Source organism: Sceloporus occidentalis, unplaced genomic scaffold (assembly GCF_023333645.1).
Source record: "Sceloporus occidentalis isolate IW3139 unplaced genomic scaffold, rSceOcc1.0.p SCAF_324, whole genome shotgun sequence".
Taxonomy (NCBI): domain Eukaryota; kingdom Metazoa; phylum Chordata; class Lepidosauria; order Squamata; family Phrynosomatidae; genus Sceloporus; species Sceloporus occidentalis.
In genome coordinates, this window is record NW_028317304.1 from 262,635 (window position 1) to 275,853 (window position 13,219).

Sequence of the window (13,219 nt, forward strand, 5' to 3'; positions counted from 1 at the left end):
TGTCACCCCCCCCTTTACAATCCCCAACAAATCGATCCATTCCAAGCTCTTAAAATAGTCTTTTTTCCTTATTATTTACAATTAGCTGATTAAATATATTTATCAGAAAGCGTATCATGAAGACTCCAAAGGTTGGTACTTCGGCCAAACTCTGTGCTTCCTGCAAATATCGATCACGGAAAATGGTGTTTGTCACCAGGGGGTAGGTAACTTGACATCATACAGTAGTTTGGGGCAAGGTTCTGTCAGTATGTACAAGCAGGTAAGGTCAACGCACCTTAGGAGGTAGCACACGCCAGGAACACACACACACATATATATATATATATATATACATATATACATACATAAATATACATACATACGCACGTACATACACACATACATACACACATACATACATTTGAGACACTGTTTCACTGATAAGGTCCGATACGACGTGTTCAGGTATATAGTTTAAACCCCATGGCAGAGCACATTAGATAAGAAAGCCCGGTTATAGTTTTTTGTTTTTTTAAATTAGATAACAAAAAAACTTGTAAATATGAGACATTTAAAAATAAATAAATAAATTAAAGCTATGCTTTACACATTATTATGGAAAATTTAGAATGAAAAAATTTGAATATTCATATTTTTTTTGGTGGAAATATTGCCGAAACCAGATCTGAATCAGAACAGTTTCCGTAAAGGGTTTATAAGTCCGTTGTCCAAAGAGACTAATCCTTCGTGGCACAGGTCTCAGAGCTGTCCAGGGGGCCAGGTTATTACAGATATGAAGAGGGATTGATTGAAAGGAGCAGCGTGTTCAGGGTGAAAGACCCCGCTGAGCAGATGGTCACCGTTCAGCCTCCTCTGTTGGGGGGACCGGTTCGGGAGCGGGCACCTGTCCACTGAATGATTGGCGTTTCTCAGTGAGCGACGGGTAAAAATTGAGGTAAATGGTGTTACCGGCCTTTTAAACACCTTATTTATCGCTTGCGACGTAGATGCGGATAAAGTCACCCGATTTTCCCATCTGTCTAACGTTTTACGTTTATAAGGATGAGCCCTGGGCTGTGTGTTTGAGGGGAAATGGTGTCAATACTAGATTGTTTTCTTCAAAGGCTGAATACTACCTTTTGAAGTATGAAAAGCACAGATAAGAAAAGGGTTAATCTGTGAAACCCTGCTCAAGAAACAAAATAGAGGTGGCAAAATCTCCAACCTTTTGGCACCTGCTTTTGGAAGCTAAAATTCCAATCAACCTCCTAATTACGGCTGCTGCAGGGAGTTGTAGTCCACAAAAACCTCATCAGTCCATTTTTTTCCTTCTTCTAGATAAATTATTGTCTTTATGTGCTTAACCCCTTGTACGGGCTCACAATGTATTGTCATTAATGGGTTTACGGACAACCCGTTTTCCTTAAGGGGTTAAAACATTATGATGAAAACAGAGGGGAGATAAGAGTGAGTGTGTGTGAGCGGCGTGTTTGTGTGTATGGTGTGGGTGTTGGTGTGTGTATGGATGAGGCACCTATAAACAATTTTTTGTTTATAGTTGGAGACGCTGGAATAGGACCAATCAGCAGCTTCCTCTTGTCTATAAGGGTAATCTTGCACATTTAGCTGCAAACGCAAGGCTTTCCCCCCTCTTTGACCAAATCTCACATACATGCAATTATAGGGAAGCCTAAAGTGTCACCGCGTCTCGGCCCTTTACGGCGAACCATACACTGCATACGTAGTCAGCACTGAAAGGGTTAAAAAGCACCTGAAACAGACGTGTCCTTGCTGGCCGCGTCTAAAAATAAAATCATATAGGAGAGTAAACTTAGAATAACAGGTGGTGGACATATCTGTAAGACCCTATCGTACGCGTGAAAGCCAAACGAAGACTGCACACCTTCGCCTCGGATAAAAGTACTCGGAATTAGAGAGATCCGCTTGGGCTGGTAAATTAAATATTTCTAGGGATCATAAAACAGACTATATATAATAATATAATATATTTATTGTGTGTATATATATATATATATATATATATATATAATATTTTTTTTGAGGCGGTTGAAATATATATATATATATATATATATATATATATATATATATATATATATATATATATATATTTCAACCCCCCCCCAAAAATATATTTTATATATATATATATATTCTAATATTAACAAAGCTCGTCATTGGCTCAAAATGAGAAAAAAAAATGCAACACGGCAGATAAATCTTATAAAGTATAATATTGTTAAAGTTTAAAGTATTAATTAAAAAAGCCTCAGGCGGCCGTTCAACACAAACTGCTAAACTTCAAAAAGTTGGTTCAACGCATAATACTTCGGACAATTCCTAGTATTCTACAATATTTATTTAATAAATTATTTTTAGCAAAACATAGTGTTTTATAACATATTTATGAAAAAAAATTCTAAAACTTTTATTTTTTTTTTTATAATAAGGAAAACATCGTCGGATTATTGGGTTAAGCTGTGCAACGTAAAGCGACCCGGGGCGGAATTCTTCATTTGGACTTGGAAATGGCCAACCCGATGAGGCCGGCCAACCCTGCGACTCCGAGAGCCATCCCACCGACAATAGCCATGCCGACGAGACCGTCTGTGGGGGGAGGGAAAAAAAAACAAAAGCATGAGGGATGTTGGACGTCGCTGGGACATTTCCGCGCTGTTTAGATGACATGTCATAGAGGCTGTGAACCTAGAATGTATACATTGCCCCTAGGCGACCACCCGGCGTTATTTAAGAGTTATAAAGCCACGAGCCGGCCAGAGGCGCGGGATTAGGTGCGTGACTCTCTTACCACGGAGGGAGAGAGGTGGGCAGGGGAGACGTTACATGAAGGCTTCGGAGAGCGGAGTCTCCGTCAACTCCTAATCCTTTCCACGCACCGCACGGTGTGCTCAGCACTGTACATGAACAGTACCCCTGTAAAGGGTTAGTTTAGGGCTGGACCTTCTGCTAAATCCCACAATCCCAGACACGTCTTGTGTTATCGTTAAACGTATTGAGGTCTCCTCACTCCTCGGTTGGCCGTCATCTCTGAAGATGGGACCCTCTGAGGTCACGAAAGCTTCTCTCATGCTATGACCTGCAGGAGCCCCTCCCCCCCCCCCCATCCCCGTTACCTTTCTGCATGGTCTTCTCAATCACTTTCTCCACCTCCTTGGCCTGCGAGTTATTTGGTTCAGCGCTGAGAAGAGTCCTGATGTATCTCAAGGCTTTCTCATACTCCTGGGATAGCCGCAGAAATAAAACATAAAAAAATAACTAAACAATACTAAAACAAGTAATAAATAATAATAATAATAATAACTACAAAAAAAAAAATATATATATATATTATATTGTAAAAAGCCAAAGCACAACCACCCCTACCCACCCCCCACATAAGGGCTTATTTAACCAAAAACTCACCTTTAACCTGTAATGCGCCACAGACAGGTAAAATAGATAATCCCTTTGCTCCTCTTTGCTTCCCTTTGGTAAAAGTTCTAAAAAAAAAATATATATATAAATTTTTTTTTTTTTTTTAACTTTAATAAAATGCATAACATTTTCAATTATTCATTTTTTAAAAAAAAATGTGTTTTATTAAAAAAAAAAGTATTATTATAAGAGCTAATGGAGGGCTTATCTAGGTTAAACTCTCCAATGCTAAATAAAAGAGTAAATACAAAAAAAAATAATAAAAAAGAAAAAAAATCTAATTGCAATAGTGCATTAAATCCATATAAGTGTAAGATGAAGCGGTGCGTTTATCCATCTCCGTCACCCAGGTGCCTGGCATGTTTTACCCTTTCCGTACTTTCTTGGCAAAATGGGTCATCTTGATTTTTCTTTAAAAAAAAAAAAAAAAAAAAAAGTAAATTCATTTGTTTGAGGGCCCCAGATACGCCTTCATTCCTTCGCGGTCTACCTCCTGCAGAGCATGCGCAGGTATCAGGGACTGAACGCTGTGGAGCTGCCATTGGGCACGTGGCAACCTAGCCTGCCGGGTCAAAAAAAAAAAAAAAAAAAGAGGGACAAGCAAATGCCCGTCTGCAGAGCGTTTCACATAGAAACACCGCAGATCATTGGGAGCCAGGGGGGACCTCAAAAATTGACTATTCTTGTAAATAAATACATAAAAATAATAGCAACAATAATATTAATAGCAATAATAATAATAATAATAATAAAGAAAGTAACGTTTCTTAACCCCTTCATGACAATGGCTGATTTTACATTTCTGCGCTGCTCGTGTTTAGCTGTAATTTTATTCTTTACCATTTAATACCGTTATATATTGCTGGTATTTTAACCATTTCCATGCACTAATTCTACCACCAGTCTTTGTCAAACCTTGTGGTAGTCATCTTTTTGTGTATTTTTTTTTTTTTCACACACACGTTGTACTTCAGGTATGAATTTACAGCTCCTTGTTAATGTTGCTGTCATTAACAGCAATGAGGTTTTTTTTTTGGGGGGGGGGGGCGGGCTAAAAGGCCACATTTGGGACGTGTGCATTTTTCTAATAGGAAATTAGACGCGTGGTCATCCTTCCCCCGGTGTTAATTGGGACATTCAAATCATACATCCCATGGGTATTTAACATGCCAGTATTTTAACTCTTTCCATGCGAGAATTGTTTTAAGCTAAAGCGCTAACTTTAGGACTTGCTCATATATATATATTTATATTTGCCTTTTTAAAATTTATTTTTTACATTTTTTTGGAACTTGAAAGTTCCCCTGACATCAGTGGAAAATTTTTACATTTTACAATTTTTTAAAAAAATTGTATTTATTTTTTGAAATGTATTTTACCAATCACACTGTGATTAGAAAGCTAGGCTCCATTGACTTGCATGGTTGGATGCAGTACCTGTATTCAACCTGCAAGTGGAGCCAGATTCTCAGGAGGGTCTGGAGAGACCCTCCTGAGAACTCTTTTCAACTCCATTATATGTGTTTTTTTTTTTATTTTTTAAAGAACGCTGCCATCTTGCGAGTGGCGGTTACAGCCGCTCTCCTGGGGTGGGAGGCATTACATCAACACCATTTAGGTGCAGAAAGCGACCTACGGAAGTCATGACGGTCCAAGCACGTCACCTAAAAACAAAGGGTTAATGACAACTGACGTGCCAGGACCCTCAATTGTCATTAAGGGGTTAAAATATATAATTATTTACACGTTTGACAAATTCCGAGAGTTTTAGGAGAATTGGATAGAAAATTCTGTCTGCATTTCCACCCCAAGCAGGCGGGTATCTCCTACGACCAGCGTTTTGCCGGGGTGTTAGGCAAGGGGTAAAACTAGTACAATCTCCATGGCAACCACTAAATAACTCGATGAAGGCACCGGCCGGACCTTCGGATAGAGCGCCAGCTCCGCGGCTCACCTTCCAGCAGCACGGCTCCCTTGCGGATGTCGTCGGAGTACTTGCTTCGGATCAGGCACCAGGCGTACTCGAACTGCGTGCTCTTACTGAGCGCCCCCGCGGACAGCTCGGCCAGGTACTTCTTCTCGAACCGCTGCGGCGAGAGAAAGGGAGAGCTGACACCCGGGGCCCGACCCCACAGCCCCCCCCACCCTCCGTGTCCCATCACCATGTCTGCTCGGACCCCCTTGCGCACCCCGCATATTTTTTTTAATATATATAACTAAAGGTACAGAACTTGTGTTGAACAGAAAGCCCCCCGTTCCGGCAGCACAGCGGCCCTCTATCTCTATCGGACGCCCCACCTTCTCCGCGTGCGTCGCACGGAAAGGGTTAACGTCGGCACATGCCACATCTTCAGCCGGCGTGTTTTGATGCGTTGTTCACACAATCACCTGACAAGTGTCGGCACACAAACATTTGGCAGCGGCCACCCCGTCTGTATACACACGGTGAGGACCAACACTTAGCAACGGCACCCCCCCCCCCCCCGGATAAATAATAACGGAACAGGGGAAGGGTTAACACTGTACACTGTATAAATTGTGTGACTTTATGAAGTATGTCCTCAAAATAAATTCTAATGCATAGCATTTGAGTTTTTTTCGTTACTGAGAGGGTGGTAGATAGGTGGAACAACTTCCCGGCAGAAGTGGTAGAGGGTAATAAAGTGAGGGTATTAAACATGCATGGGACAGACATACGGCTCCTGAATCTAAGACGAGACCAACGACTGATTAAGGTCCGAGTCATTACAGCGGGAGGGACGGGGCGGTTAGACGGGGGGGAGCGGGGACGATCTGCAGGCGGGTTCTATCCGATATTGTATGTATACTAATAATATGCCAGCAGCGCCATCTACTGTCAGGAGAGAGGAAGTTCAACTAACAAAATAACGAGCAGACGAAGAACGAACAAGAAGAAAGAGGGGACGCCGAGCTGCAGTCAGGGAGGCGGGAGAAACATCTGCATTTTCTCACTGACTTAAATCATACATTATACGGGGCCTTTTGTTGGAGACACCTGGTGAAACACCATTAAGTGAATAAACCCCAGCCTGTGGGCTTCTGAAGACATTTAGTGGCTACAAGAGAAAGCTGCGGCTTCTGGATTCCGTGAATCGGACGAGCGGCGAGCCTGATGGCATCTGCCTGTGTCTGATCTCACCACGCCGCAAGCAGCTTATTCCTCCCCGGGGCTTCCTTACACTAACAGAACGCAGATTATTAACGGAAGATGGAATCTTATTATCAAACTCGGACGCCGCGTACTGAATCCGACCCTCAGCGCCAGTCCACGGCGGCCACAGAATAAAACCGCGGGCCAGAGAAGCAAACGAGGAAGAAACCGGCAAAAAATATCCCTCTGTTTTCTTTTTTAAAGCAGTCGTAGTTTTTGCCCCATAATATAATGTTTTCAAACATCCGCATATCAGCCGTTTGTATGATCCCCGCTCTGTAATCTGATCCCCGCTCTACTAAACACCCCGACTCCTTATCATACTGCCTGTGGGGAACAATAGAATGGCTCGGTATAAATCACCCAGCCGGACTCTGACTAATGAAAGTCTATGGAGGAACGGACTTCATTAGCACTGCCATAAAGCATAAATATTTTTACAGTATAGAGGGGCAGGGGGGTTATATTATTACAGTATAGAGGGGTAGGGGGGTTATATTATTACAGTATAGAGGGCGGGGGGGTTATATTATTACAGTATAGAGGGGCGGGGGGGTTATATTATTACAGTATAGAGGGGCGGGGGGGGTTATATTATTACAGTATAGAGGGGCGGGGGGGTTATATTACTACAGTATAGAGGGCGGGGGTTATATTATTATAGTATAGAGGGCGGGGGGGTTATATTATTTCAGTATAGAGGGCGGGGGTTATATTATTAAAGTATAGAGGGCTGGGGGGTTATATTATTACAGTATAGAGGGCGGGGGGGTTATATTATTACAGTATAGAGGGCGGGGGGTTATATTATTACAGTATAGAGGGCGGGGGGGTTATATTATTACAGTATAGAGGGCTGGGGGTTATATTTTGACAGTATAGAGGGCGGGGGGTTATATTATTACAGTATAGAGGGGGGGTTATATTATTACAGTATAGAGGGCGGGGGGTTATATTATTACAGTATAGAGTGCTGGGGGGTTATATTATTACAGTATAGAGGGCTGGGGGGGTTATATTATTACAGTATAGAGGGGCAGGGGGGTTATATTATTATAGTATAGAGGGCGGGGGGGTTATATTATTACAGTATAGAGGGCGGGGGGTTATATTATTACAGTATAGAGGGCGGGGGGGTTATATTATTACAGTATAGAGGGCGGGGGGGTTATATTATTACAGTATAGAGGGCGGGGGGGTTATATTATTACAGTATAGAGGGCGGGGGGGTTATATTATTACAGTATAGAGGGGCGGGGGGTTATATTATGACAGTATAGAGGGCGGGGGGTTATATTATTACAGAATAGAGGGCGGGGGGTTATATTATTACAGTATAGAGGGGCGGGGGGTTATATTATTACAGTATAGAGGGCGGGGGGTTATATTATTACAGTATAGAGGGGCGGGGGTTATATTATGACAGTATAGAGGGCGGGGGGGTTATATTATTACAGTATAGAGGGCGGGGGTATATTACTACAGTATAGAGGGCGGGGGGGTTATATTATTACAGTATAGAGGGTGTGGGGGTTATATTACAGTAGAGGGGCGGGGGGTTATATTATTACAGTATAGAGGGCGGGGGGGTTATATTATTACAGTATAGAGGGCTGGGGGGTTATATTACAGTACAGAGGGGCGGGGGGGTTATATTATTACAGTATAGAGGGCGGGGGGGTTATATTATTACAGTATAGAGGGCTGGGGGGTTATATTATTACAGTATAGAGGGCTGGGGGGGGGTTATATTACAGTATAGAGGGGCAGGGGGGGTTATATTATTACAGTATAGAGGGGCGGGGGGGGTTATATTATTACAGTATAAAGGGGCAGGGGGGGTTATATTATTACAGTATAGAGGGGCAGGGGGGTTATATTATTACAGTATAGAGGGCGGGGGGGTTATATTATTACAGTATAGAGGGCTGGGGGGTTATATTACAGTACAGAGGGGCGGGGGGGTTATATTATTACAGTATAGAGGGCGGGGGGGTTATATTATTACAGTATAGAGGGCGGGGGGGGTTATATTATTACAGTATAGAGGGCTGGGGGGTTATATTATTACAGTATAGAGGGCGGGGGGGGTTATATTATTACAGTATAGAGGGCGGGGGGGGGGTTATATTATTACAGTATAGAGGGCTAGGGGGCGGTTATATTACCACATACACCCAGAGGCAGAAGTGGCAGAGTGACATCACACCGTGTCGCGAGGGGGGGGGGTTACTCTGGTGTCCGGGTTACAATATTCAAAATACTGACAAGCAGGAAGCCAATACAGTCACCTAGTCTACAGCAGACCTCTGACCACATATGACATCATGGGTATGAGGGCACATCCTGCCGGCACAAACAGCTCTGGGGCACTGGGCTAAAAAGGCGAGGGTGGAAGCTCCTTGGGGCGACCTAACATTTTAATGGCAAAAACACCAGCCCCTTATAAACCCCAGTGTATTAGAATTAAATTACGTCATGTACAGTAGCTGAAATGACGCCACTCCAAAACAACCTGGCAGCGGCAGGGGGGACCTACAAATCACCCCCTAACAAACAGGTTACCTTCCTGCACCCAGTGACGTCATATTAATGCTGCCAGGCCCTAGAAGACGTGCAAACCCGCTGTAAGTTGTCATTGCGTCACTCCGCGCTCATCTGACATCACAAACGCCACCCAACACCCCCTTTCCCTTTACCACTAAATCCTCCACCGCCACCAGGTCGCTGAGGACGGTCTCCATCCCAGCCACACGAACCAGCAAAGCTCCGGCCAACGCGCAGTCAGGAGCGGCGGAAACGTCACTCGTCACTACGTAGCGTGAAGCGGCGGCGGCCATCTTGGGTACGGTCATCTCTGCGCGCTGCCCGGCAGCCATGTTTAAATCTGGAATCGCTACAACTGGGCGGCCACATTTGGTACTGGCAGGCGCTTCCTGTCTGCTGGCAGATCGTGTAATGATGACGTACGTCACTTGCTGTATGTGTTTCATTCAATTCATTGATACAGCAATAAAGTTTCTTGCTGTATGTAGACACATTTTTGTTACTATTTTTTAACAATTGACATTTTTCTCTATATTATTAATTTTATTTGCAAAAAAAAACAAAACAGAAAGCACAAGAAAGTGTCAATATACAGGAATTCAGAATGCATAAATGCTAACAGTCCCAAAATGTTCCTACACAGTCCTGACAGCAGGGCTCAAGTTCCTCGGCAGACGTCCCTTATACAGTCGGGGGCCAATAAAACCAAAGCGGGCCCCGTCACGGCTTCCGTAGTTACCCCTGTAGTTACGCCGGTGGGTACAGTAACTTTGTAAGTAAAACCATTAAAAATATTTTTAAGAATCGCACTTAAAGAGCAGGCGCACAATAGATATGTGCAAATAATGCGGTTTATGGAGCTCTCACGAGGTAGAGTCCGAATGAAGAAGCTTTTTACGTGCAAAATAAGGTGCAATTATAGAAAGACGTCTTGCAATAAAAAATATGTATTATATATATATATATATATATATATATATATATATATTGCACCACTCCACAAAAAATGATTTTTTTTCTGCCCGTCCTTGGTATTAACCCTTAAGGCGCAGGGGTATCACTGAAACTCTTTTGGAATTCTCAAAAACAAAACGTGGCATTCCTTTGACTTCCCCTCAGGGTGTCACGTCTGTTAGAGTCCTGAACTTAAGACCGGCTTAAAGACCCGGGGAGGGAACACGTGACATTTTTGTTTGGGTTGTAAAACCAGAGGGTTTTTTATTACGGAAATGGGATTTATGTGATAAAAGATTTGGGACATCCTCATAGAGCTGCTCGGTGCTGAAGATATTCGCGGTTATTAATGGGTAGGTAAAGCGGGGTGTCCCACAAGATGTCAGGGGGGGCAGTTTTGCAGAAGGATGTGAGGTTAAAAATTTATACTCGCTTTCTTTCAAGCTCTCATGGTTTTTTTTTACCCAAATATTTGTCATTATCCATACCGCTTTCTCCAACTTTGAATTTCTCCCCTTTATGTGTATTTGATCAACCTATTATCTTCTACCCTGACAACGTGGAAATGGACTTTCACCCGACTGGGCATATCACAAGGTGGGGACAAAACGAGTGCCATTTAATGATGGTGGGGGCAGACGGAGCGGCACTTGCTGGCAGCTGAGCCTGGCTTCTTCATTTGTGGTTTCTTTTTTTTTTTTTTTTACGAAAAGTATAAACGTGATGCTGGGAAGTCACATTGTCTTACCCTTTGTCCCATTTGCCCATCTCCCTTAGACTGGCCATCTGGCAAACGGGGCAACTGCTCGGTGGGTCGCTTTCAGACGTCCAAGGCCACTTACCTTTGCTACTGTCCTGACATTGACTCCCTTCTCCTCCCTCCACCTCTTACAAAGGAGCCAAACAACAACAATCGGCAACTTAACAATAGGAGATAACTGATTGGGGAGGAATAATCATGCAGATCCCGAGAGATTTACACTCCTGCTCGCATTGTATTCACATACAAGATTTTATTACTTTTTTTAAATCCGTAAATCCCATTGTTTAGGTTTATTTTGTGTGTAGGCTTTAATATATAGTGTTAAATAAATACATAAATGTAGATTAAGTTTAGATTTACTAACCCATATTTTTATTTCAGCAAATGGTGAGAGACAAAAACCAGTACCTTCTTTACTGGGAATAATGGCTCTCTGTGGATGGATGAATTAGTGTTAATCTTTAGTATTGTGGCTCCCCCTAGTGTCCGTGTACTCAATAAAAAATAAGCATTCTTACAATATAGTAATTTAGGGGGGGCAATACCAAAAAAATCCATCAAGCTCAACCCTTGTACCGATCCTTTCTGTTTTTAATCCAAAAGAAGGCACCCCCCCCCATTACGCTATTTTTCTAATTTTTCTGCTAAGGGGGAAACATTTCTTGTGTCTGATAAAACCAGGCAGTGAATTCCGTACCTTTATTGCCCTTACTGTAAACTATAAAATCTTCGCTCTTCCAGCCACTTTGTAACGAGCATAATAATAATAATAATAATTTATTGTTTTATGTAGCGCCATCATATTCCGTAGCGCTGTACAATCATGATATACCCTCTTTTTTTTTTTTTTAACAGCATTCATAAATCCTACTTATTCCGAAGCGGTCGAGAGCCAACCTCAGGGGGAAAGTCCGTTCGTGTCCACTCACCATTACAAGCCACCACCTCGGATCCCTCTGGTGCCACCAGCACTGGAACCACTTGTAGAGGTCTCTGATTCGAAAGACAATGACGCTCACTGATAGCCGTCATGACATAATAATATAAATATCAGAATTATTTTCTTTAATGGTAGGGTGTGTGGTCTCAGATACACAACCTCATCAGGGTTGTTAAGCTCTGGCTGACTCATGTTTTCATGGTCTATGGGGTCCCAATATTTTTGTGCTTTTATACAAACTAAGACAATCCATAAATGTATTCACACTTGATTAAAATGATAATAAAGTCTAGCCATTGGACTGAAGCCCAAAAATGTCACCAGAGGTCTAGATGGCCACCTTAGTTGTATATATGGAGACTCTATGTCCATAAATACTACATACAGAAGTAACATGCGCAGATATATTTATGTTGGGAGCTGACCCAGGGTAATGCATCCAACCCCTACTGCTTTGGCCCTCAACCTTTCTACTGAATGTAAGGATATGACATCATATGACATAATAACCTGGTAGTCTTCTAGGAGGACACAAAGCAGAGGGTATATCATGCTATGAAGACATCGTCCTCAGTAGAGTAAACGGCCGGGCTTGTAACGGGTCCATTGAACAATGGCGTACAGGTGTACTTGATTTTTTGCTTTTAATGCCATTGACGTTAGTTACTGTAGTCAATGGTAACCAATAAAATGCCTCAGTCTTAATCAACCAGTCGGACACACTGACTAATGAAAGTCTATGGAGGAACGGACTTCATTATCATTGCCATAAAGCATCCGCTCAGTGTGGTGTTTGAGGAGGGAAAGTCACCCCCAAATATCACATGACTGACAGCAATGGCCGCCTCCAGGTCTGCAGATAAAGGGAGTTTATTCAAGCAAAATGAGATAAAACCAGGTTTAAAAAAAATGTTGTCTCCTATCCAGGGCCACTATCAGAAATCTTGGGGTTCAGTACAAAACTAAATACAGGGGCCCCTTCCCCATCCCACCTCCTTCTTCCCACCACCTACTGCCTCACCCCATACTCAAAATGGACCACCATGCCTTAAAGCTCAAATTGGGGCCGTAAGGACCCTCATTCCCAGAAAGAAGCCCTTTCTGATGACCAGCACCCCTTTTTTGCCCTCCCATCCTTTAATATCATATTTAGATGAATATCTATTATTTTTAATCAATCCAATTTTTCTCTTAAATTTCAGTCCAGCGAAGTAATATTACAGAACAAAGGTAAGTGAACCTGACTGTGAACCAAAAATCTATATTTTTTTATTTATTTTTTAATTAAAATAATAAGAATAATTATTATTTTTTTATTGCCATTATAAGAGTTATTGCTGTATTCCATCAGATATTAAAACAGAAAAAAAAATTAAAATAAAAAATATTAGTGGTGGGGGGAGGG

At 42.3% G+C, this 13,219-nt stretch overlaps 1 protein-coding gene across 1 annotated transcript; it reads right to left on the minus strand.

Annotated features, from left to right (window-relative positions):
- Window positions 1–2,515: 2,515 nt before the first annotated feature.
- LOC149274559 (mitochondrial fission 1 protein-like) lies at window positions 2,516–9,354 on the minus strand. The gene is made up of 5 exons (XM_089505359.1): window positions 9,310–9,354; window positions 5,393–5,525; window positions 3,427–3,503; window positions 3,138–3,243; window positions 2,516–2,610 (listed from the first exon to the last, which is right to left on the minus strand). The coding sequence occupies exons 1-5, from the start codon at window positions 9,352–9,354 to the stop codon at window positions 2,516–2,518; spliced, it is 456 nt and encodes a 151-aa protein (XP_089361485.1).
- Window positions 9,355–13,219: the final 3,865 nt, after the last annotated feature.